The sequence below is a fragment of the Botrytis fragariae genome, assembly GCF_013461495.1.
Source record: "Botrytis fragariae strain BVB16 chromosome Unknown tig00000037, whole genome shotgun sequence".
NCBI lineage: Eukaryota > Fungi > Ascomycota > Leotiomycetes > Helotiales > Sclerotiniaceae > Botrytis > Botrytis fragariae.
In genome coordinates this window covers 366,383-392,766 of record NW_023500990.1, presented here as the reverse complement: position 1 = coordinate 392,766, position 26,384 = coordinate 366,383, and the positions used below count along the sequence as shown (strand labels likewise).

Sequence of the window (26,384 nt, the reverse complement as noted above, 5' to 3'; positions counted from 1 at the left end):
TGGATCAAATCCATGCTCTATTCTGACGTGTCAGTAAGCATTAGTTCTACTTTGGGTACATCGATTTGTATGCTATAACGCGGGGTATCTTCTATCAAATTAATGTTGGATATACTTCATTTTGCGCAAACCTCCTACCAGTACTTAGCAACTAACTGAAGCTCCCCTTCGCGTTGATAGTAGAACTGAATTTATCTCCAACATGAAACAGCGATGTACATACTGTTCCAATCTTTCTCTATCTCACCTTATCGACCTCGCGAAGATAGACTTTAAAGGCCATGTTTTTCCAAATCAACCGACGACGGAAGATTCCATGGGTCCGTTTGTTTGGACTTCGTCGCTGGCGAATCCAGATAAATCGCCAAGAGAAAGAAAGCCAATGGCTTTTTATCCACATCACAAGTGTTTTCAAGATCTTGTGAAGTCCGCAGAGATAGGGTGTGATCTGTGTGAGGTTATATTGACCTGTTTGAAAAAGCGCATTCCAGGGGAGGACGAAGATAGCCGGGGAGGGAACGCAGATGAAATTTACTGGACAGATTTCAGCCGTCGTCGGGAGACTGATATAAAGATCTCGATTAATAGTAGTCATGTGTATCCAGATGCCACTCTTGATGAAGTACAAATGCTTGATACTATTCTTGTTCAAGTTGGTAACATCGGCGATCTAAGATCTGACTTCAAAACTCGTGGACGCTCTTTCGAGGTTCTTACGCAAAGTTTAACGATTATCACAAAACGCAGTACGTTACTTACGAATACATCTGAGCTGACGACAGCAAGTGTCTGCAGGAGCTAATTTATCATTGTCTCATTCGTAGACTCTCCAATTAGACTGAAAGATTTCCAAATAGGGAGGGCCGAAATTGATCCTGATCTTGGGTCCAAACTGAATTACGATATCACGAGGGGTTGGCTCAAGGAATGCTTGGAGTGTCATAGTTGTCACAACACGAATTTACCACAGCTTCCCACTCGCGTGATTGATGTTACGCCTAATCAGACAAGAATTATTCATTCAAATGGGATTAAGGCTCACTATATTGCATTGAGTCACTGTTGGGGTGGTCCGATACCCACTTCGTCAACTACAGTGACACTACCACAATACCAAAACGAACTTCCCTTTGAGCCATTGCCTGCGAATTTTAGAGATGCCATTACTATCACTAGAGAGCTAGGAGTTCAATATCTCTGGATTGACTCTCTGTGTATCATCCAAGACTCTAAACATGACTGGGAACAAGAATCTCAAAAAATGGGAACAGTTTATCGAGATGCATTGGTCACAGTATATGCAATGTCATCAGAGGCCAGCACTGGAGGTATCATTCCAAATCCTGCATGCCAACCTGTCGAAAAGCCATCCACCACTTTAGCTCTTACTGATGATAATGGAATGGAGGTAACTGTTAGAGTGGAACCTGCAGATAGAGACATTTATGACGAAGACTTACACCGTCTAGCAGAATCTTCTCCGCTAAGTAGTAGAGGCTGGACGTTTCAAGAATCCATACTATCTCCTCGTCACATCTATTATGGGAAAAAACAAATATACTGGGGATGTACACAGGGATTTCACGATCTTAAAGGAATGCCCTCCGGATATAGATTTTCACAAGAAGAGCACATAAATCGTTTATTGCCAGTTCTTCATTCCACCATACCGGACACCAATATGATTACAGACATGGAACGACTCATACTTCTTCGCAGTTTCCGTGATATGGTCTGGCAATACTGTCAAAGAGACTTAACATACGATACCGACAAACTTCCGGCAATCTCAGGTTTATCCCGACTTCTCCAGCCAGCCATTGGAGGAGATTATCTTGCCGGTTTGTGGAGTTGCGATATGCTGGATGAGCTTTGTTGGGTTCCTGAAATGAAATCTGGATGTTTTCACGTCAAGCCTTATCGTGCGCCCTCATGGTCATGGGCTGTCACAAACAATCGCGTTCAATTCCGTCGGGACACTATCATCGCACCTAAAGATCGAATTGCCGAGTTGAAAATTATAGACTATAAAGTAGTCCCAAAAGTTGAGAACAATCCTTACGGCGAGATAGAATCCGCATATCTAATTGTAGAGGGTTTAACTCTGCCTGTTCTACGAGCCTGGCAAACGAGACATCTGGGAAATTATGATTATGATGGTTTCTCGGGTATATATTGTTTTGATGATCCGGCCGGAATTTCTCACTACGAAGATTCTGAGCCCTCTGAGAATTACGGGTGGCTTCAGGCTTTTCGGAAAAAGAACGAGGGTAAGGGGGAGCAGATAATGACAGGTTGGGAAAATCGTTCGCGCAGTAAACGAGTCATTGATGTTGAGGAGGAGAAATGGATGAAGGAAGAATATATTGTTTTGCTTGTTTCGTCGACAAATAGAGATGATGGGGATGAGAGACCGTATGCCGAGTGCCTGATTTTGAAGAAAGTCGATCGGAACGAGCATGGCGATGATGATACAATAGATGTTTATGAAAGAGTGGGAAATTATGTGGTGCATCATGAACCGGAATGGTTGGAATCTTGGACTATGAAAACTGTGAAATTGATATAATATGAGATGAAGCAATATACACAATAGTATGACATATCTGTACACAAGATATTTCCTAGCTTTACTTAAACCTACATACAATATACTACTTCTATATTCAACCCACACAAACAAACAAAATGCCCCCCTAAACAGACCCCAGAAGAACCGAACAAAGCAAGCAAACAAATTCTATATAAAAGCTTTTCTCTTCAAATAACATCATACAATAGAATATGTGTCATTTCAGACTCATCTTCTCCTTCTAGGATTTGAATCCCCTTTACATATCTATGACTAAAGCTATCTAAATAAAATAACTACCTTGTAGATTGATTATAGAGTGTGTCTCACTATACATTTAGTATATACATAGCTAGGTATGTATGTAGTGAGATACCTGGATTAATATCAAGAAAAATAAATATACAGACAGTGCCACACTAAGTCTCAACCTCACTCACTCACTTCCTATCCCTGCCCTCTACCTACCCCAGCTCCATATCCATGATGACGAACTCTCCCCAAAGACCCCCTTTCCCCTTCCTCCCTCCCTCTCCTCTCTGTCCATCTAAGCATAAAGAAACATACCTAGCTCTCAACTACCACTATCTATCCAATCATCCACAACTAACCAAAATCAAGCCATCAAGCCATCAAGATATCAAGCCATCAATAGCCTACACCACAAACACCACAAAAACCATTTCCATCTCAAGAAGTATTCCACTCTAGTATCAACACTGACACTATCTAACACTATTCAGCTAACATCCTAACGTATTCAAAAAGACAAATGGATCTCATCACCTCTCTCCACTCTTTATATCCTTTTTCATCTTTCAGATGATTCTTTCCTGTAAAGATTAATCAAACTCCATCCATCCATCCATCTCAGAATATATGTTATATATTTCTATTCTCACCAACCATTAAAGAGCCCAGGAATGACACACAATTAGAACAACCAGCTATTCTGTACAAATTTTCACAAAACAGTTTTCACTCATCAATATATACTCCCTGCTAAATACTCCCCCAGATTCACTAAGCTTCCCGAATTATCCAGTAGAAATATCAGATACATATCCTTCGAATCTGTTCAATTCTAAAATATATAGGTACCATACCAAAGGAAAAAACTTCTCACAACCACTCTCTCATTCCAGTATCTTCCACTCCCAGTCCAGTCCAGTCATGTCTAGTTAAACCAAGAACCTGATGTCATATTCAAATTCTAAAGTAAACACCAGTACTATTACTCTACTAACCGAACCAAAACCGCCTACATACCAACTTAGCTACCGTACGAACCTCCTCGAACCAACCAATCCCCTCGCTTAAAACAACCCTTCCCTGTCCTTCAACAATACTTCACTCCAAACACCCATCATCCATTCATCCATTCAATCATTCACCCATCCCCCGACTATTCACTCATCTCGACTTCTTAACCCCTCATAAAAACCCCCAAATCTCCAATCTCCTCCCCCCACCTCCCGAAACCCCCAACATCCATTTTTCCAACTTAAAGATATCTTGCACATCAAATATTTCCCTGGTTCAATCTCCAATACACACATTCTCATAAAAGATATTCTTGTTCTTTCCCTTTCCCAAGAGCTCGAGACTCTTGTATTTGCATCTGGAACAACTCCCCTAGGAATAAGAGAACCGTTTTCAACCAACACGTCGCTGTATAGCGGAGACCAAGCATCAATTTTGTTTTCAGAATATCTTCTTCAGTCTCCTTCATTCCACGTGATTTCACTGGCGACACTGAGTTCGAAGATTCGTACATTTGCTAGATCGATCTAAAGACACTTTCGAGATCTATATCTTTTAGTCTTCCTCGATCTGCAAGAAACAACTAAGCTCTCAAACCCCATATTCTGCTACAATCTCTGAGTGTTCAACATGTCGAATTTCCCGCCATCGTTTGGTCGAGGAAACACCTTCTCAGGCGTTCCTCGCAAGAATAGTAAGGCAATCAATCTATCCATTTCTCTTCGCTTAATACTAACGACCTCATTAACAGGCCTCGCAGAGGAAATCATGAATGCGACCATGGAAGGCGCTAGAAATGCGTTGGACTCGAGTAAGAGTTCGGGTGATACTAGCGATATATATTTTGGTACGTTCTTCTACCTGCCCTATTCTTACCCAGTGTATTTGCTGACATGAAGAGAAGACACACACTATTACTGCGATACTGAGACCTCCGAGGAGGAATACAGCACCATGACAACCGATACAGAGATCGAAGCTCCACTCCCACCATCAAGAGGTCTTCTCCCTAGCGAACAACCACTGATTCCCTTCGTTCCCGCTCGATTAAAGAAAGGCGAACGAGCCATGATCACTCCAGATATCCAAGCTCTACTAAACAGAGCCGGAGTGCAGCCCAACCCCAAATACGAGGGTGAAATCACCGCCGAAGTTCTCAACGACTTGTTGACTCCAGCCGAGGAAAACTGTGCGCTGCACATCACGAATATCCACCCCAAAGCTGAGATGGCAGATCTATTCTCTACAATTCACCATGGGAAAGTCTATTCCGTTGCGTGGAATGCGCCGAATGAAGAGTGGACCCATGCAGCTGCACGACTTTGCTTTTGCGTACGCGAAGCTGCAGAAAGATATCTCGCGGATAGTGAGACGGGTGATGGGATCCAAATCCTGGGGCAGCGAATCACAGCAGAATGGAACCGAAATAGAAAGTGTCCTGTCCCAGAGGACGAAAGCCATCAATCTCGCGTGGTACAACTTCGCGGTCCAAGATCTTTCGGGTTCTCCGCTCAAGATCTTCTAGATTTCTTCGGCAAAGACATGAAATTATTCATCATCTCCCGAAAAGAATGGGATCACCAGACCGATCAAAAAGTCGTAGAATTAGCTTTTTGCGGGATCAAAGCTCAGTCTAGAATGGCATTCCGCTGCTTCAAGCAGAAAGTCGCAGCACAAGGCTTAGGAGATCAGTTCGACATCCGATTTGCTCCTGACCCATGTGATCCAAATGCGGTTCAGGGCAGAGACATGTTTATGCCTCGACCACGTACACGTCAAAACACGCCGCCACCACCACCACCACAGCCTCGTACATTGGATAGTATTCGTACATCTAGTTGGCGTGCTGGGGCATCGTACGGACCGAATAGAAATGGAAATACAAACTCAGCACAGCGAGCTGGACGAAAATATGAGAAGGGTACCGGCCCAGATGCAAAGTGTTGGAGACGTTCTGAGTGAGACTACTAGAGAGAGACGAGATTGACTCTAGAGTAACAGTAATACAAGATGATAGATCCCCTGCGCACAGATTTTCGGTCATAAGCTCCTCCCGTCTTGAGGGGAGTGGCACATTAAGGTCAAAAGTCATATCATTGACCATCTTATTCCTTTCACTACACATTGATACCACCACCAGCGAAGGACCCCCACAGCATACCTCATCTGTAATAAAACAGACATGATTGACCTCCATTTGACAGGCTTTATCAAAGCAGAATCTACCAGGCGAGCACGTCCGTATCATATTCTCATCACATAGTTGCTCTGCACAACGAAATATAAATAACCACGACCGAATATTCATCACGTATTACGATACCTCATAGCGAGTGATGGTGCCTCGGCTTCTCCATCCCTATATCAGACTCCAAAGAGTCTAATGTTGGCAGAGAGCTTAATTACGAGGCTCTAGGTTGGTGGTGGTAGCGTTTGATTTATTGCATATCGAGGACTTGCGTGTAGCTTCCAGGACAAAAGTTCATCGTTGATTACTATTATGAAAACCACAAACCATAAACCATGACTTTGTCTGATATGATGTGATATGATGAAATGAATGCGGCTCATTATTGTGTGCTTGGAGGAGAGTTCGTATGCGAGTAGCTTCTAGGCTGATATGGACAAGATGGACAAGATGGGCAACTCCTGCTATGGAGATAACTCGAATGCTTCTGAGTATCGCCTGTCTTTATTCTGAGAAGAGTGCCCAAGTCATTCCTTGCCGTGGATGATTCAGGCACAATCCAGCATGAGCTCGTGAAGTATCTGTAGAATTTCATGTGGAAATGCATACAATGAAACTCGAAGTTAAGATGCATCTTGCCAAGCAGTTCGAGTAAGCTGTGGAAGAAAGAGACTATATCCCTAGGCCTTCGCGAAACTCAGGGTAACTCCCTTTCAATAGGCTCCAGCTCAATACTTAAACTTCCAAGTGATATCCAGAAAGCACCAGATCCCATCCGTAAAGTCCGTTAGCCCACAAAACAAAGTCCAATCGGAGTAAAAGAAGAGTGCAGCTTCCCCAACAATGCAATGCAGCCTTGGAGCAGACATAACCAAACAAGTCCTTAACCACAAATTTCTTTTTCTTCCAAACTATCTTTCGCTATCCACCACCACCCTGGTATCATCCTGGTACATTCCGCCTTATCATTGCATATCAGTATTCCAACACATCCACAAAAAGTACCGATTACAAAAACAAAGCTCATTCGAAAGCAGAGCCGTTTGTTTCTCCTCCTTCGTATCGATGTAGAATTGCTGCCTGGTTCGAGATCCTTCCACCCAATCAGTCGAAGGGTTTTCCCCCCTATGGTTACCTGCATATTGACTTGGATAAATGGTTACATCCTAGTTCAAACTCCGTACTCAACTTCGAAATTTATTGGATTTCTTAAAACTTTGAGATTGATTAACATTAACTATCATCGTCTCTTGCACAACTGTTTTCAAAGATATCATCACAACAGAACGCTGGTTTTGATCTTCCTACGTCAGTCTTGATCCTTTTCCAGACTCGTTTCCTTGAACACAAACGAAAATGGTCCATCAACTAAGTACGTGGGAACTTTCTCTTCATCGTGCAAAGCAACAATTTCGTGACCATCAACACGAATTTCAATATAACGATGGGAGGATTAGAATTTCCAGCAAGCTGCCAAATTCGATGCAAACCGACTCCGAAATGAGAACCACCACGAATTCTGATTATAAGCAGAACATTTGCTGTTTGTACTGAAGCCAAGCTCACACTGTACATTGCTGACTCGAGACAGATAATAGCAAGTCCCCCTTCGATTCATGGTTTGAGTCTATTACTGAGGCGGTCGATCCCCACGAAAAACATACTCCATGCGTTCCATCAAACTTAGGTATGCAAGTATTTGACTATGCACAAAAGCCTGACAGCTTTTCATCCAAAGTGAGTTCAGCATTCAATGCCAAAGATCCATTCACCGCAACATCTGGTAGAGTTTTCAATGAAAACTATGGAGGTACCATGATCCAATACCTCGCAAAGACCACTGAGAGGCAGATCGGATTCAACAAGTCCTTAGCTGATAACCACTACACTCGATCCCCTTCAATGTCCTCGGGTCCAAGTTTATCATCTTTGTTTGCATCGGCTACATCGACTACATCGACTACATCGACTGACATTACGACGCCAGTGCTTGACGGAAACCATTTTCAAATACCCAGCTGGGATAAAGCTATGCAACCCATGCCACTTATTGACACCTCAAATGGTCTTCATAGATACGAATCATTGGCCAAGACACCCCAAGACGTCCTGGTGCTAAATAAGTATCCAGTGCACCAAGATGTGAATGAAAAGGCATCCGAGTTCATTCCGTCAGCAATCCTCAAGGGCGAAAGCCGTCCGACCAATCCCGAAATGATTCGTAAAGCTGCGGAAGTTGGTCTTCCTTCCAATCCGAATTATAAAGGCGAATTCACCAACTTCAATCTCCGCAATGCGATGTGTCTCGACCACGAGAATTGTTCTGTGAGAATCCATAAAATTCCTCCAGAAGCTAATCATTCCGAGATCTTCGCTTTGATTACCCATGGCAAGGTTTTCTCATTCAACTACACCCCTCCCGTCAAAGGGCTTTTTACTCACGCCGCTGCCGATCTTGTCTTCCTCACACGAGAGGCAGCACAAGACTTCTTTCATGACGCTAAGCTCGGCCGTGGACTTTATATTCGCGGGGAGAGGCTCATGGTCATGTGGAATAGGATTAAAGTGATGCCAGCGGAAGGTCGATATGAGAGAATGTCAAGAGTGGTCAGAATTAAAGGTCCAGCCACAGAATTGTCGGCAAAAATTGTCGAAGAATTCTTCCGGGGCAGATTTGAGTTTGATCTCGTCACGAACAAGGAATGGATCCAGAGAGACGGGTGGAGAATTGTCGAACTAGCTTTTTCGTCTATCCGTAGTCAAAGTGAGTCAGCAGTGAAAAGTTTCAACATTTACGTCGAACAGAGAATGCCGAATGCTGGATATCGTATCTGGTATGCTCCTGATCCATGCTTCAAGCTTGATCGCATAGGAAATTTTCGATTATCCGGAAATTAAGGGGATTGCCTTGATTGGATAGGAGTTAATTTTCCGGCACTGGATTGGTTTCTCGTGACAGCCTTTATTTGCTAACTTGTGAACGGCATCTCGTTAAGCAATAGAGCTTCCCTTTTTCGGGGCGGTTGTCTGTCTTTCTTTCTTTCTTTCTAGAATTCCAACTTCGAGCGAGTATTCCGGACGCAAATAGGTCTTGACTGCAACTTATTCAATCCATATCATTTGACCTGACAATTTTGCGATTCAAGATCATGCACCTAGCGATTAATATAGGCCTTTGGTTTGAGCTCGTCCGCTCTCTTTGGAGCAGTGCATGCATATGGATGATGCCTAGGATGTGTGTGTCTTCTTTCAAGTGGTCTAAGAGGTGTGTAATCAAGAGCACAAGTAACAAGTCTGCAATGGTGGTGAAACCGAGGCATGATGTAGGCTCATGAATCCTGGAAATTGAGAATCGATTAGGCTTTCCGGATGAATGAGAAATGTGAATGATTAAGCTGAAAAGCCGAAAATTCCAAAAAAAAAAAATCTCTATGCTTATTCGTAGCTCCAATCTCAAATTGCCAAAGCTGTCAGATCTAAATCGACATGGTGAAACGTGCATCTTTCCATGAGCTCATTAACTCAATTCACCAGACTTAGTAAGGATCTTCATTTACACTATTAGACTGTCGTCGCATTGATATTCGCATAGCATTAAAGCCTTTCCCGCTTTTAACCTCAAATACTCTAGTATATCACAAAAACACACCATATACTTTGCGCCGCACTCACGGGCTTGTCTAGAATACCTTTTTTCATTCTCAGATCTATCAATATCTACAAAAATACAAATAACAAATGCGCATTCGCGAGTCTCTTGAAATGCTCTACCAAAATCTGATTCACATCAGTACAGACGGAGCAAGAACCACAGATTAAATTGGCCATTGTGCCTCGATCACCAAACAGTCTGAAAAGTTCCACACGCGACGAATTCAAGGTTAACATAGTACAACACATCATATGCCCCTCCATGGCAGCTTATTTCCATCTCATCAATTCAAACATGTGGTGGAACAACTTTTGGCGGATTTGGGTAATAGAAAGCTGCCACGGCGATATTGATATACACAAGTACGCAAAGAGCACCTTCTAAGTAGTTAGATCTGCAATCTTTCAAGAAGTTCCCAACCACCAGGATGGATAGAATCAAAACGACGATAATAAAGAGATCGAAATTTAAATCCATTGGGATGTCAACGATCCAGCCAATGATAACAACAAGGGGGGCGTTGAAAAGAGCAGTTTGAATGGTAGCACCTAAAACATGTGAAAGAGCCAGATTCATGGAATTGTCGTGAGCTTCGTCAATGGCTGTGAGATGTTCGGCGAATTTCTCGACAAGTGGAACCAATATCAGACCAACGAAGCTGTCGGAAATGCCATCTTCATCAACAATAAATTCAATGCTTTCCACGAGTCTAATAGCAGTAAATGTAACCATGCTAATTGCAACAATCAATGCCACAACGCATTCCGTAAATGTCAACTTTTCCTTTAAGAGATCTTCTTCATAATCTTCTTGTTTATGTTCATCGGCCTCAAAAATCGCGTCGTATATAGATTGGTGAGAGCGCATTTGGAAGTATACGTATAAGGCGTACGAAATTATCAGTAGGATAGACGTCATTCGTGAAATGTGGAGGACGGAATCAGCGAGCACGAAAGGATCATAATCAGAGTTGGCACTCTTAACTGCCATGTTGAAAGCCGCGGGTACAATGAGACCGAGTCCACTGGTTCATTAAGTTAGACGATGCTTTTTAATGAGATCTAGAAGAGCACATACGCCTGAAGAAGCAAATCACTTCCAACTTCACTAATTTCCTCATCAAACTCTTGCTCATCGTGTGTCAATCCTCCTACGAAGAAGCACATGCCTAAACATAACAATTGAGTGGCCAATATAGAACCCATGATAGCGGCTTGCATGACTTGAAATTGTTGCCTGGCAAGAAGTACCATGAACATTACAATTTCAACAACAGATCCGAGAGTAGTTTCCATCAAGATGCCGAATACTTTATCCAATTTTCGGGATAATTCTTGACCAGCAAAACCGATGAGATTGGCAGAAGGGATCATGGATAAATAGTTGAGAATGAATATAACTGTATGCCATTCTGGACGAGCATATGTAATGACGATAGCAACGGGAACAATGGGCCAAAGAAAATTGACGGCTTGTGAAGCACTACTTGAAGATTTCCAGCAAAGTTGGATACACTTGATAGGACTTAATCCTCTTCGACCACTTTCACCTTCTGGGGCAATACCTGTTGTCACCCTAAATCCTAGGTGGTTTACCTCGAAACCAGGAATGAGTCGATCCTCTTCAGTACTTTGTGGATCTCCACTCTCTGCACGAGCTTTATTCCTAGCAATAATAACTTCATCTGGTAGGCTTGAAAATGAGATCTGAATTGAATGCTTTAATGGCGGACGAAGGCCACCGGAATTTCTGGAGCCATTTGACGGGTTGAGTGCACTTGTAGATGCCATTGTTGAGGTTGAGTTGTGTGTTTTCTGAGGGAGACGAGGGGGGTGCAGAGAGTGAAGGAAGTGAAGAGAGAGGAGCAAGAAACATGATGACAATAACTGTGTACCTACAAAAGGAAATTCTATAGAGAAGTCTCAAGTCGTTCCTGCCATTCATCAATTGCACCCATCATTTACCTAATAGCCAGGGACGGCCATCGCGACTTCCACATATCATTCTTGCTCAACCGGATTGAATCTCGGGAGGGAGTCAAAGAGTAGAATTGTAGACTGGATGAGCATTGTACAAGTCTAGATATGCAGGATTTGCTCAACCTTTATCTATATCAGCATTGCGATTGATAGCTTTGATGATTGACCGGCATTTGATGAAGATGATGGTGTGGTGCCCAATTGAGGAAACCCGGGGCGGAAAAACCTTTGGCCATAGACTAAAGTTAAGTTTCAAGTTACAAATCGGATTTCACCAACTTAGAAACCCAAAAATGGTCGATCAACTGCGAAGTCCGATGCGAGCGTCATAACTTACAAATTACAACTCGGACTTCATACATAACCAAGATGCCGAAATCTTAAACTTCAGCTCTAGATCGTCATAGGTTCAAGTGTCTTGCACGCTCAGAAATCACAACATGGTGTGAGACGACATTGGAATGCTTTGTCAATTACACAAGAGGCTGATTGCTAATCCACCTGCACTATGGCTTCTAGCCCGCTTGCTATATCAGCTCTTTCCCATCTAGGTATAAGTATTTGATCTTGTACACATTGAGACTTTGACGATCACTGTTTAAGAAACATATCAAGAGCTCTTCGGCCTTGACCCATCATCATTATTATTCGCACAGCTTCTTTTCCTCAAAATGTCTCCTGCAATTCCTAAAGATTCGACAGTCCTTGTTACCGGTATCAATGGCTATATTGGATCTCATGTAGCTGACCAACTGCTCAAAGCCGGGTATCGAGTAAGAGGTACTACCAGAGATGCTTCAAAAATGAAGAACTTGCTCGACCTTTGGGAGGAGCAATATGGAAAGAACAGAGTGGAAGTAGCAGTTGTACCCAATATGGCCGAAGATGGAGCTTTTGATGAAGCTGTGAAGGGTGTAACTGGAATTGCACATGTAGCATCAAACATGTCCTTCTCACCAAATCCAAATGATGTAAGACTTTATTCGTTCCATTGATAATACGTGTCTAACATCCGAACCCTCATTCAGGTTATTCCAGAATGTCTCGCTGGTGTAAATGGTCTTCTTGAGTCTGCAGCGTCAGAACCAAGTGTTAAACGTTTCGTCATTACATCCTCGTCTATGGCCACAACAAGCCCGAAGCCCAACAAGGAATTCTACATCGATGAAAATACATGGAATGATGAAGATGTCGAGGCAGCGCATGCTCCACCACCATATGAGCCTTCGAGAACATGGGCTGTCTACGGTTCTAGTAAAGTTGAGTCCGAGCGAGCGGTATGGAATTTCGTGAAGGAAAAGAAACCAGGCTTTGTAGCCAACTCGGTCCTGCCAGATACGAATATGGGTTTGATTTTAGATCCAGCACAAGGTTCTACTGGTGGGCTTGTTCGAAAGCTTTTCCTGGGAGATAACTCCGGGCTCAAAAACCTTCCTCCTCAGTATTTCATAGACGTACAGGATACCGCCCGTCTTCACGTCTCTGCATTGATTGATGAGGATGTGAAGAATGAGAGATTATTTGCTTTTGCTGAACCATTCAACAATAATATCTTATTGAGAACTTTCCGCAAAATTCGACCCGATGCCAAAATCATGGATGATTTTCATGATGATAGTGTTAATGATCTATCCAAGGTTGCTAATCAAAGAGCTGCAGAGCTTTTGAGAAGGGACTTTGGGCGTGCTGGTTTTACAAGCTTGGAGGAATCTTTGGCCAACAACATCCAAGGACTTTGAGTTTTGATATAATGGGATATGAAATTAAGCCGAGCATTTCTGATTACTGTTACTGAAATATATCATTGGCATTTTTGCTTGCTGTTTTCTTTGTGACTTCAGACTGATGGATTGTACCCAAGTATCCGTAGTGGACATTCCTCCAATGTCAATTGATAAGTTATAACATTGTCCATAACTATTTTGCCTTACCTTTCAAGTCGAGCTTTGGATATCGATCATACTTGCAATTATCTCGGCAATCCTTGAGTAAAACCCACAATTGATGTACACTTTATAGTACCAATTTCGAATTCTGGACAGAATTTGATTCACTATTACTTTCCAGAGTTCAAATTCATCGAATGTGAGGGATGCACCGGTGAATCGATTTCTGGCAGCGCTTCAGATACGAGGCCTTTCACAAGACTCGGAGTTGAATGCCGGTCTGTTCATCAAGCTCAATGCCACTATGAATACAAGTGATTGACATTGATACCGTAGACGTGTTTGCCCCAAATTGGCAATTTTGTCGCATGGGAAGTCCACAGTACAACGTTTGTCTATCCATTTCCTCGATCTCATTTTGCTGCGTTGTTTCCAGGGAATTTATGACTTGATGAAGATTTATTATTTGTATGATAACGAATGATTCATAATTTGACAATAAAAATTAACTTCTCGGTTCCGACCGATAGAGAAAAGTTTCGTGATGTTTAAGAATCAGGATGTGGTATTCAAGTGCCTTTCTTATGAACTCTATGAAATCTAGGGGTGAATCATGGTGCTTCTGGCAGTGTGCTTGCATTCTTAAATGATAATTTTCATATCTTTTTCTGGGCCCTGTATGGCTTGTTCTCTGATTTATGGATGGGTTGGAGGATAGTGTTTATATGCAGATGGCGCTTTAGATTTGTTGCTTAGGGGGAGGGAGGAGTGTGATGATATGATATTAAGGGGGTGTGTATTTACTCAATTTCCGTCATTTTTGATATCAGGGACATTATAGGGATTGCAGGGAACGAGTGTGAAAACTGTGGGTATATAACAGCTGGCTGGGTTTGATGTGCAGAGAATTTGTGAGGTAAAGTGAGATTGATTGCACGGGCAAGAATCCTGCTGGACAACTTCTTTTGCTATTGCGAATTCCGGTTTGGTTTATAGTCGGAGGAGAAGGAATTCGTGCCAAAATGTCTAGCGAGTGGCTGAAGTGGAAAGCATGTTTGATTGTTGGGCGGTTGTCAATTGACAATGCAAATCTACAGCCTGTTGAATGGCAATGATAATGGAATCGAAAATGAAATCGGTTTATCTCAGCTAGGAATAGACCCGATGGTGTACAATTTATACTGTTTACAACTACTATGACCTAAACAAACAATGCGTAGGTAGAAGAGACCATCTCCGCTATCGTTTTTTAGCTCCATCAAGTATATCAAGTGTATGTATGAAAACGATTCATGACAAAATCCTGGCTTATATACGTACTCGAGGAGGACTCACTCGCCGGGTGGAGTATCTATCTCTAGGTATCTCAGATGAGAGAGTCATTCACTCAATCTTCTTCAATACCACTCTTCTCATTTTCAAATCACCGAGATCATTATAAAATGTCACTGTCTGTGTATTTTCATCAGTCATACAAATCCATAACGCAGAAGTACTCACAAGAGGAGTTATCAATCGATGGAGTATCTCAGCTCTGATCAGTTGTGATTGCGGGTTTTGGAAATGTTTTGCTTTGTTTGTTTGTGGGGTGGATTGTTGGTCTAGAAAAGTAAGTGAGTGGGGTTGGTGAGGGTAGTGAGGGTAGTGAGAGATGAATTCTAGTAGATACTTGAGCCATGCGAAGGGTGACAGCTTTTGGTTGTCTGGGAATGACAATGACAATGATTAGGACGCTCGCCTTGAGTGGTTTGGATTTCTTTCTTAAGTAAGTTCAGAGGTAGTGAATGATAGCATTCGGATGCTTAGTCGACGAACCAGGATACAAAGCTAAACTTTCCTTTCCACGTACTCCCAGATCTCGAGATGTAGTTCTCTCATCCATAACAAGTTGATGTTCGATCACCAGATAACATTTCAATTTTATAGTCGCAGATGAGGCTAAGTAACTCTTTCCAGCTGCGAATATATATCTCAAGAACATGGTTTGCCCGGTAGATATTCACTTGTCTACGGCAACTGTCAAGAGATCCTCACACCTGAGAAGATAAAAAAACATCTCATGCTTGAGCTTCTGGTATAAAAGCCTTACTAGCGCAGCAAGTTTATGGACTTTCTTTTGGCAGAGCCTTAGAGGAATTTGGTATTTCGGAATCATGCTTTGTTTGCGGTGAGGATAGATTGTAAGGAGATTCTGGGGGTTGAAGAAATCTTGTTGTATTGATGATGAGAAATGAGCAGTGATGGTTGTGAATAAGGAGTAATAAATGACAGCGAAAGCGGCTTATGACAAATCTGGCAATCAAGTAAGAAAGAAGTTCCACACAAGCCAAGGATAGTTTCATGTGAACTTGGATTTGTCTTTATTCAATACCTTCCCGAGTAGCTTATGACTCGACGATGCCATCTGAATAGTGAATTTCATTACACACGAAACAATTCCTTGAGATTCATTTCTTTCATACCCAGAGATTGGAGAGGCAAGATAGATAACGTATCTTTGAGTCGAAGGCCGGGACTGCGTTGCTTGATTAGAATGTGAATCACAGTTGTGAAAGGATCATGTTTGAAGGGGGGGGGTATATAAATTACAGATGAATTGAGCAAGCTATTTCTTTTGCCGCACAAGCCGAGAGAAGAGATTGAAATTACGCTCATATGGGGAAAGCTACAATGGTATGTTTCCCTATATATCTAGCGAGCCTTTCTTCTTCAGATTCCCCGCACACAGTGGCGACTATGATTGAGCTACGGATTTTGAAGTTCCATATGTGAATTTTGACAGTGGATATCTCATAGCCCGCGAATAATGATAATCAACATATTAGCGATGAAAAATTACCCACAGCAATTCCTCTCTTCACTACTTGAGAATATAGAAATCAGAGATCTATGTTCAGAGACAGATATTAAGGTGGACGCTTGGGGTCAATCTCGAAGAGTACTTGGCTCGCGGGGAGTAGACACGACCACTATTCACGCGTACTATATTCCAAAATGAATTATAGTTTTTATGCTGATTTTCCGAAATTGGGCCATGAATGCATTCTTACATGTAAGTCTCCAAAGAAAGGGGGTGCTTACGTGACACTTGTATCTTTCAAACTCCCTATTCGCATAGATAGGACAGATAACTACTCCAATCATCCACAATCTAGCGATACAAAGCGATGGTACCACGGCATACTAGTATCAGCAGAGTCGAGAATATTAAAAGGGAATAATAGTTTGAGCTAGTGCGTTCTTTCTATATCTAGTATGATAATCCTAGTCAAAGAATTTCAGGTTGGTTCTATTGCAACTCTTCGCTAATTGCGGTTGGACTTAGCTTTAGAATTTCTGGTTTTTCCCCCTATCAAGATTAGTAGAGTAAGTGCAGAAAAGTACGATTTATTACCGGACGATGAGAATCAAAGGATGACAAGAATCAAAGGATGACAAGAATTGTGAGGCGGAAAAAATGACAACTCGAGAACGCAAATGATTAATGAGTGGTACAAATGAATAGTGAGTAACTACCTAGTCAAGTAGAAATAAACTCTGAGTCTATTCATAAAGGTTGATGTTTGTTCCCTTTTTGTGAGTTTGCGTCAGCCGATATGTGTTTCTCGAATCTTAGGAGTGCATTTGACTTGAAATGGTCAGGATGGTATCTAATGTTGGTGTGGGAGGGGGGAGAGGGTCGTTGTATATTTCCTCTCAAGGGAAAAGAGAGAGATGAAAACTGGATCTCGAGTGAATTATAAGGTATCTCCTAGAGAGAATTCTCAGAGGGTAGATAGTCGGCTAGATATCTAATAACCAATAATTCACTTCCTATCCATTACCCTGCCATATTAGAGGACCGTCAAACAAATCAAGAATGAAGAACATAGAAGACATACCACTCTCCTACATCCAGCCTCAACATAAACAAGTAATCACAAACAGGATGAATACATGGAAAAGAGCCAAAGAATATCTCCTTAAACTCATACCTATCTACATTACGCTTCCCAATCCGTCATTAGATGGTCTACCTCTTCTTCTCCAAACCCTAATCCGTATCCATAATCTTGAAATCAACAAAACACACACACAACTGACAATAAGATCCCCAGATTCGAAGATAATACAAATCTACTCTAGGTGAAGCGACAACGACAACAACAAGAACAAGAACAAGAATCCCTTCCAAATAAAATTTCTTCCTTCTAACACCTATTCCCGTTCCTCAAACCCCTCTCTCTTAAGTACAAGTACACCAGAAAAGAACTTTAAACATACACACCCCCGACTAACTTCCCCTCAAAGATTTCTCCCATGTCCATTCCTGCAGTGGTGAGTAAACCTGAACTTTCGATTTTTTTTGAGGTTGAGAATTATATACATATATCTAGATATCTAGATTATGTGAAGAACTAGAGATTTCAAAAAGTAGCATGAAGATCAAGAATGCCATGAATACAACAGAAAATCCAACATCTCACTAAACAGGAGAGTTCGCTCATAGGAATACAAAGGAGAAATTCGACAAGACTATCTCTACAAGACCATATTGTATTCTATTTTCTCTCCTAGAACTCAAATCCTAGACACAAATTAGACCATGATACAGGAGCTGGTAGCTGCGACCAGCCGATCCCACGCGTTGCGTGACGTGGCAATTGGGAGATAGTGTTTAGTGTTTGATGAGCAACTCTGTATCTAGCATCGAGGATTCGCACTTCGGTTCAGTTGAAGATGTGATTTGCGTTGGGGATACTTAGAGATACAAATACAAATAGAGATAGCAAAAGCAAAAGCAATTGTTGGTTTGAGAAGGATACGAAAGACGTAGCACCTGCGAACTGTAGGTCCTAATTGTCTATATTATATTTTATCTAAAAAACTAGTTATATACAAAAAGTAGTAGGCCTTATGTAGGCACTACTGAAAGAGCTAGTCTCTTTCGCATTCGCCTAAAGCTCAATACAGTAGCCATTGAATTGAAGTCACTCACCCACGTTCATACAGCAATAACAAAAGCAATATTTAATCTAATAACGATAAATAGAAATGAACAAATAAAGAAATAAGTATCAGCAACAAAAATAACAAGAAAATCCAATCACATATTCACTTTCCCCATCGAGAAAGTTCGAACGCTACCACATATATAATCAAATCAAAAATCAAAATTGAAATAAGGAAATATATATATATATACATACATCCTCCCACTTTCCTCCCTCCCTCCTCACCTTCTCCCCTCCCCTCCTCAAAAAAACTTTCACAAACAAAAACTTCAAACACCCACCCACAAATCCACACATACCAGTTCCCTCCCACTTCCCACTCCCGTCCCCTCTCCCTCCCAACTACGCATCACCAAACATATATCATAAAATCATCATCAGAAAAAATATCATAAATCTATATTTCCAAGACTGACGAGTAAAATATCAATATTTCCGCTCCTACCAAAAGACTCCTCAATTTTCATAGTCTACCTATCTTCCCTTTTCCATTCCCTTCCAGTTTCCTTTCATATCATATCCACTTTACTCCCCTCCTCTGTTCTCCCTAAACCACAAATTTCACTTCCTCTCTTTCTCCCCTCACACCCCATCCTCTTCTCTCTTCTCCTCTACCCTATACCCCTCCCAAACTCTAAGAAATAAAACAAAGCGCCCCCAACATCAAATAAAACACAAACAGAGGAAAAACCGCCAACCCCACTCTATTCTTCACCACTCCACTTCCTCCCAAGATACTAATACCCGCCGCCATACTCCACCCCACCAGGACAATGTAAATGGGGATTCTCGGGATGGGATGAAGACCTAGTGCTGAGAGGAGTGCTGCGATGACAAGAGGGAAAAGGGTATAACCTATGATACAGACGGATTGGGCGAAGGAACTTAAGGGTTGGGTTAGCCGGATTCGGATAGGAGGAGTGTGGGAATGAGAAAGGAAGGGAGGTTATAAGACAAACGAAAAAAAACAAAGAAAGAAAAACTCACATATTCCCCCCCAACAACTTAATCTGCACCGTCACCACCGCCTCCCCCAACCAAACCATAGCGAAAACCCCACTGAAAACATTACTCATCTGATCTCCCCTCGCTCTAAAACTCAACAACAATGACAACCCCAAACAAAAAACCAACGGGCCCCATAAATCCCAATCTCTCAATCCCTCACTCATTGCATTTCCTGATGTCAATCCCTCTACATCCGTGACCCTTCCAATCATGCCCCTCAATTCTTCTCTCGCTCCTTGAATCCCATTTTCTCGAAACTGCGAATATGCGCCTCGTAAACCATGAGAGTCAATCATCGAACCTCCAAAAAGATATTTCGGATACAGCACTTCCCGCATTTTGGACCAGATGGCTGTGAGGTCGCGCGAGAGGGTTTCCCAAACCGATTCATCGAGGGTGTTTGTGGGAGCTCGACGATCTTCGCCTGGAATGCGGGAGGTGAGATAGTTTTGGGAGGATTGGGTAGAGGATTGCGTTTGTTGAATGTTTCCGGTGAGGGGAGTGCGGGAGGTAGTGGCATTTAGGGGATCGTCGAGATCATCGAGGGTTGCTGGATGGGCCGGTTAGTAGATGCAGATGGATGGGTGGGTGAGGGAATGGGCAGCGGGGAATTAATGCAGGAGTATATGACGAAGGAGGGGAAAGCCATAGAAATAAGAGTGTGATTAACCCTCGCTCTCCAAGGTGGACATGGCATGATCGTAGGCTTTTGGACCCTACTCACTCCCTCCCTCCATCCAATCACAAAGAGAATCTGCAGAGAAATATAAATCGAAATAAACATACCATCATCAGGATCAATCAAATCATCCTCCACACGAGGTTGATCATAATGCTGGTAAGGATTTGAAGACGAAGCCATGATTTCTACTTAGTGATTACGTCGTGTCGAAGATACACTGGTGCTGATAATGCGATGATAGAGTGGAGGCACTGGTACATGCAATTGCGACTCGAAGTGCCTAGTAGTACTTCAAACCTAAGCTCTCCGCAAACTAACTGGCCTTTCGTGGAGTTTACGAAGTTGTAACCGTGTGCAGATCGACTGGCAGTTCGTAGCGCAAAAGAATCCAAATTTCTAAATGTGGATGAACGAGTGTAGATTGTTCGCAGGTAGGTGGTTCGTTACTGACGATAAGGTATCTAGGTTCATGAAGCTATCCAAAATTCCACGGTTTCCTTAAGCTAAACATGAGCTGCGTATTCTAGACATGGTGCTAAGCTATTTATGGTTAGATCTCCCGTTTGACATATACGAGGTCCAAGCTTCTCTATCCATTCCCCAGTCCCCGTCATTTTATTAATGCTCAGGATTTTTACGGTAAATTTCACAATATATTCATTCATGAAAGATCAGATAAAAATCATGTTGTAGCGTATAAAAGAGTGTATTGCTATGGCTACTTTTTCCATTAAGTTTATATTGGTAGGGAAACACCAATTGAATCGTAAAAGAATCATAAACATCCCCTTGCAACATCTGTATCCCAAAAAGAACGTTTAAATAACTCATCATCGCAACGCCTCGCCAAATTCTCACTTCAAATTTTGAATTCATCCTTCCTCCTCTCCCACCTATAATCAGATCCCGTTTCATTTCAGCTCTCCGTCATCCAGTCATTTGATACAAGTCTTACTGCTTTACGCAAGCTCGTCTGGTAGGTAAAGATACTAATGATGAGCACCATTACCATTACCATTATGTCCGTTTCCATAACCGTTATTTCCCACTCCGCTTCCATTTCCAGGAGCGGAAGTACCAGAATACCCGTTATTCTGATGAGCATAGCCAGTTGGACCAACCGGTTGATAATCATGTTGAACATAACCATCTGGTCTCAATTCCCCCACCTTTCTTCTCTTCTCTCTTCTCTCATTTCTTTCCTCTCTAAAAACGTGACCAAGCGAATGGCCCGTTTCCTTTCTCTTTCCAATTCTTCGAGCCCAGTCTACTTCTGCTTGATTAACAGGCGGTTCCATTTCGGTTGGTCCATGAGGATTCCAAACTGGTAATGCTGGAGGTTGAGATTTGGGACCAGGGGTTCCGCGTCCATAAGCTCCAATATTTCCATTGATACCACAAAGTGCCCAAGCAAATACAGCGACTTCTCGAATACTCTTGATGGATTCTTCTTTAGATGCACCAGGTTGAAGAGCCGTAGCTTCGGGACCATGAACAAAGCGATCATTTGGATCCGGTCGAACAACATGTGGCGCAATTGGATTAACACCCCATGGAGCAATAGCTTGATGATCAACACGAGAAGCAGCAGGAGCTTTACGTAGAATAACAACCAAACCATCCGAAGTACAAGAAATAACAGCTTCTAATTGAATTTGTTGAAAGACAGGTAAAACCTGACCAGTACTGGGATTAGCAGCAGATCTTTGACGATTGTTTCGTCGAATGACTCCTTCTCTGCCAGGTTGAGAAGCGGTTCGTGTGGTTGTTGGAGAAGATGCTGAGTTGGAATTTCTACCAACTGCATCACCTTCATCCTCATCTTCACTTCCACTAATATCACTAGCATCATCAAGAGCTTGATTGAGTTCTTCGATTTCATGAGGATGACGTGGGTCACGACACCAGAAGATGAGATGAGCGATAGAATCGTTTCCTTTGGCACTTTCGATAGCGGCAATGGATTCGGCCAAACATTGTTGTTGAATACATTCGTAAAAGCTTTTACCAACAATATATTCCTTACTGATGCCAAGAACTTTTTCAATTGCTTCGGTAGAATACATGACTGTCAAGCTTCGAGTGAAACGATTGAGGATCAAAGCGGCTCTTGGTTCTCGTGTAGAAGTTTCTGTAACTGGGTCTCGAAATTTGAAGGAAAGGTTTTCCAACATATGGTATCTCAAATCCTTTGGAGGAGCAGTGAAACGTTTGACCAAGCTCTTGGAAGTTTCCTTTTCTAAATCATGGTTAGTAAATGTGAATCAACAGAGAGGAAAACAAGATCATACTGATAGCCCCACGAATTCTATCCATGTAATTCTCATGCGAATCTGCATTATAATGACTTGTACAAGCAACCAAGACATCATGAACAACCGTGAAAACACATTCACAAGTGATCCAGTCAGGTTTTCCATCCGATTTGTTATTCTTGTGTGCGATTTTGGCATGATAAATAACAGCAGCTTTTTCCAAGTGAACACCTTGGCTTGTAGCTTGACGAGCAAATGGTGTATTGTCGTTGTCCTTATCAAAATACTCGAACCAAGCTTTGCCCACAACATCCTCAGGTTCATACCCAAGAATCTCAGAGATCGACTCTGAAGCGAACAGAATGTTGGCTTGAGGAGTAAGGTCTAATCAAAAGTAAACGTTAGCCTAATTCATGATCCATTCTTGAATCATAAGAAAATAAATGACGCTCCGCTGGCCCTCCGGGGGCTACTGCCGTAGGGGCCGACTAATAATGAGAATAAGATCTTCGAGCGTAGCGAGCAAAGGGGGTTTGGGGGCTTGCCCCCATAATGACACCTTTAATCATTCAAATACTTTTCTGGTTATTTTAGAATGAAAATCAAAAAGAAAACTTTTTCCGATGATTTCCTACTCATCTCCTCCCATTATCATTATCCACATTCAAACGACCTCTCTTTTCCCCACAAATATTGACTCTTCCATAAGTCAAAGCATTCAGAACCATTTCTCCCACCATTGTAAACCTTAAAGGAAAAATTTACTCACTGTGAATAGTCATAAAAGTAGTCTCCATTTTGAAGAATCTGGCGTTTGTATCTCTAATAAGATGCTCAGTTCTATGGGTAGACGATTTGAATCGAAGGACTCGAAGTTGACCCTTCAACAAGTGATATGTATAAAGTGTGATGTGATGAATGGAAGATAAAAATATCGAAAAGGGGGAAACTAGGGAGGTTATATAGAAATGGAGCTAGATGTATGTGGTACTATATTTGTATGGTGATTGGACATGGTAATTGCATTGAACTGAGGTGATAGAATACCTAGTCCTTTGAAGGAGATCGTCGATGACAAAGGACAAGAATAGGCTGGATTGGTTCGAGAAGAGTATGGAGGTTATGCGTCTGTCATGTGTAATGTCTGAGTGCTATCAACCCCGCGAAGCCATTTGATGGAAATCCCTAAGTCCGTTCCCGAAATGCAGTACCACTGACTGTTGCGTACTCCAAACCGACCGCCTTCACGGCCACTTTTGAATTGAGGAATATAATTGGATGGTTCCGGGTGAACAAGCGAATAGAGGACCTTTTTCCGTTTATGATGATGATGGACCCTAGGGGGTGGGAGTGCCCTGTTCCCAGGATTCAATTGATCGACAGGGTACGAATATGCAGACTTTTTTTTTCCCAGGAAGGACTGTGTGCGTGTGTGCTAGGTATCTTTGCCGCTGTCCCGCTGTCACAAGGGTCGCAGTCTAATAAAGTATGTATGTACGTTCGGGACTGGGAAATAGAAAATATTTATGAAATGGAATGAAAAGAGTTGAGTGACCAGCCACTGACTGTTACAACTTTCAAGAAAGCCGGACCAGTGTTGTGTTTGTGTTCAGGAGTTCTTATAAGAGGTTGCTGGGGGTTATAAAAGGTGCCATGTCGTGTAGGGCGTTTAGTGTAATGATGTCGTATGCATGATGAAAAGGATGGAAAATGATGGCATAGTTAGGAGTTTTGCTTTTTTTGTTTCAAATCTTGATGAATGCCACCCAGTAGATAAGTAGTCGGTCGTGGTAGCATTGTGTTTTGGATGATGATGTTTCTCGAATCTCTTGTAACGTGTAAAATCTTGGGAAAAACTCCCCAACGCTAAAAGCGGCTACTAGAAACATCATTTTAGTGTTTCTTAGTATTTTTTAGCATGTAACCTCACCGAACTCCCTGCGTCAAATCCTCAAGTTGGATGATTTCTGAAGATATAATTGGTTTCTTCAGATTCTCAGGGTCGATGATGTTCCAAGGGGTTGATAATATATTCATGCCAGCATGTAGACCCACCTGATGAGTACCTGGCTCGAGCCTGGCTCCCTGGGTATTCGAGTCAAAGGTTGGATATATAGAGGCAAGATCTTACTTACTTACTAGCCATGTTTTATTGACATCTACCCCTCCCTTGCCCATTTGATAACTTCAGCTCGATTGTGAAGATTGTCTATACTCTTTCCGTGGACTCATTACCATATTTGACATCTCCATCCAATTCAGATACTCGGCCTCCATGGCAATGGCCCCCGGAGGGCCAGCGGAGCGACATTTACTATTCTTGGGAAAAACAAATATCGGTTGATTACTGATCTCGACAGACATTCTAGACCATGTTACTCCATATACTTCTTACTGCGGTTCAGGGCTTCAGCCTCGAAAAGTGCTTGGTTATGACCAGGCTTGAGAGGATAAATACTATCGACAAGGTACTGGGTATTGATATATCTATTGGTTGAATTGGCCCAAGAAATTTGAGAAATATCTGCAGGATCCCCGTTGGAAAGGATTGTCTTGGGGAAAGTCAATTCATTCTCCTTGGTTCTCCACACATTGAAAAAGCCATATGTTTCTCAGCTCCGTCTCTGCCTCATTCGTACAATCCAAGCATGCCGGATAATCCATTCTTTCCCCGTGTGACCACTTGTTGCATGGTTGATGCATTCTCCAAGATATCAGGATGGAATATATTAAGGGGAGCTGGCGAAGGAGAGTGACTACATGACAAAACAGCTTACGGGAACCATCAAGTAACACCCGCCTATGCAATGACACCTATCACCAAGAGAATGGTGAGCATGGAATAACGAGGATTTGTTATAAGTTCTACGGTAAGTTGTATTGTATGCACACTCAGTTACGGGATAAGGGATATGGAAAATCGGATATGTTCGGGAGGCACAGAAAGGATAAGAGTACATAGATACAGGCCCGATGAGCACAAGTATGATCCCTACTACCTGTGTACACACTGAAATAGGAGAACTTCGAATCAACTTCTTTTTGCCATCCCTTCCCTTTCTCTTTCCTTTCTTTCGTATTCGTATTGTTGGATTGCTTGTCACATGGGATGATATCATGAAGGCAAAATGTCTTGGAGAATTCCAGATTTGACGAATATGTAACGTTAAGGTTAGTAAGTGGTAGTTTTGGCAAAAGCAATCCTGAATCAGGACCGGGGAAGTACTCACTTATTAGCAAGCGTGGGTAGTAATGATGGAGGGGTTTGATGAAACCTTTTCAGCAGCGTGCGTAACGTAAGAGATGGGATATGATAACGAGAGCAATAGATGGGATATGATAACAAGAGCAATAGATGGGTGAATAGCTAGATAGTAGGTAGCAGATTGTAAGTAGCAAGTAGTAGGTTGTAAATAGGACGTAGGTTGTAATGAAGCCAAGAGAAGATTCCAACTAATACGTACCTGTGTAGCTGCAACCGATGATTGGACCACCCTCTAAGTCTATTTTTGATTCCATAATTATTATATCTCGATCACCTACTTAAGTATATAATATATTATCAATTCTACCCCAGCTGTGTTGTAACTTGTTGCTTGTCTATATTACACTAACCCCAAAGGAATTCTCACCCAAACTTCTACCACTCACTTCCCTCACTTCCCTCACTTCCCTCACTTCCCTACTAATCTTATTACCCTTCCCGCCGCCTCAACCACCACCACTACCACCACTACCACCCACCCAAACTTTCCGAATCATTGACCCCTTCAATTTCGGTCCTCACTACCTCCCTACCTAGTCTCCCGGTTCATCAACACGTTATCGGAATACCCAGGTACCCCACGATAATCAAAATAGAAGAAAGGCTAAAGATAAGAAAGATACTTCGGAACTTGAATCCG

At 42.2% G+C, this 26,384-nt stretch overlaps 7 protein-coding genes across 7 annotated transcripts; 4 read left to right on the top strand and 3 right to left on the bottom strand.

The window, feature by feature from the left end:
* Positions 1–202: 202 nt before the first annotated feature.
* Bfra_011459 (putative heterokaryon incompatibility protein) lies at positions 203–2,569 on the top strand (the record flags this gene model as incomplete). The annotated part of the gene is made up of 2 exons (XM_037341785.1): positions 203–746; positions 825–2,569. The coding sequence occupies 2 exons, from the start codon at positions 203–205 to the stop codon at positions 2,567–2,569; spliced, it is 2,289 nt and encodes a 762-aa protein (XP_037194642.1).
* Positions 2,570–4,465: 1,896 nt separating this feature from the next.
* Bfra_011458 (uncharacterized protein) lies at positions 4,466–5,797 on the top strand (the record flags this gene model as incomplete). Its single annotated transcript, XM_037341784.1, has 3 exons — positions 4,466–4,529; positions 4,587–4,682; positions 4,740–5,797. The coding sequence occupies 3 exons, from the start codon at positions 4,466–4,468 to the stop codon at positions 5,795–5,797; spliced, it is 1,218 nt and encodes a 405-aa protein (XP_037194641.1).
* A 1,582-nt stretch (positions 5,798–7,379) lies between these two features.
* Bfra_011457 (uncharacterized protein) lies at positions 7,380–8,921 on the top strand (the record flags this gene model as incomplete). The annotated part of the gene is made up of 2 exons (XM_037341783.1): positions 7,380–7,566; positions 7,615–8,921. The coding sequence occupies 2 exons, from the start codon at positions 7,380–7,382 to the stop codon at positions 8,919–8,921; spliced, it is 1,494 nt and encodes a 497-aa protein (XP_037194640.1).
* A 1,042-nt stretch (positions 8,922–9,963) lies between these two features.
* Positions 9,964–11,465, bottom strand: Bfra_011456 (putative ca2+ h+ antiporter protein; the record flags this gene model as incomplete). Its single annotated transcript, XM_037341782.1, has 2 exons — positions 9,964–10,699; positions 10,753–11,465. 2 exons carry the CDS (start codon positions 11,463–11,465, stop codon positions 9,964–9,966), a joined length of 1,449 nt encoding a protein of 482 aa, XP_037194639.1.
* An 804-nt stretch (positions 11,466–12,269) lies between these two features.
* On the top strand, positions 12,270–13,393 carry Bfra_011455 (putative aldehyde reductase protein; the record flags this gene model as incomplete). The annotated part of the gene is made up of 2 exons (XM_037341781.1): positions 12,270–12,625; positions 12,683–13,393. The coding sequence occupies exons 1-2, from the start codon at positions 12,326–12,328 to the stop codon at positions 13,391–13,393; spliced, it is 1,011 nt and encodes a 336-aa protein (XP_037194638.1). The 5' UTR covers positions 12,270–12,325.
* Positions 13,394–19,168: 5,775 nt separating this feature from the next.
* Positions 19,169–20,404, bottom strand: Bfra_011454 (putative yip1 domain-containing protein; the record flags this gene model as incomplete). The annotated part of the gene is made up of 3 exons (XM_037341780.1): positions 19,169–19,418; positions 19,522–20,092; positions 20,329–20,404. The coding sequence occupies 3 exons, from the start codon at positions 20,402–20,404 to the stop codon at positions 19,169–19,171; spliced, it is 897 nt and encodes a 298-aa protein (XP_037194637.1).
* Positions 20,405–21,213: 809 nt separating this feature from the next.
* Bfra_011453 (putative potassium voltage-dependent transporter protein) lies at positions 21,214–23,276 on the bottom strand (the record flags this gene model as incomplete). The annotated part of the gene is made up of 3 exons (XM_037341779.1): positions 21,214–22,463; positions 22,516–22,863; positions 23,249–23,276. The coding sequence occupies 3 exons, from the start codon at positions 23,274–23,276 to the stop codon at positions 21,214–21,216; spliced, it is 1,626 nt and encodes a 541-aa protein (XP_037194636.1).
* Positions 23,277–26,384: the final 3,108 nt, after the last annotated feature.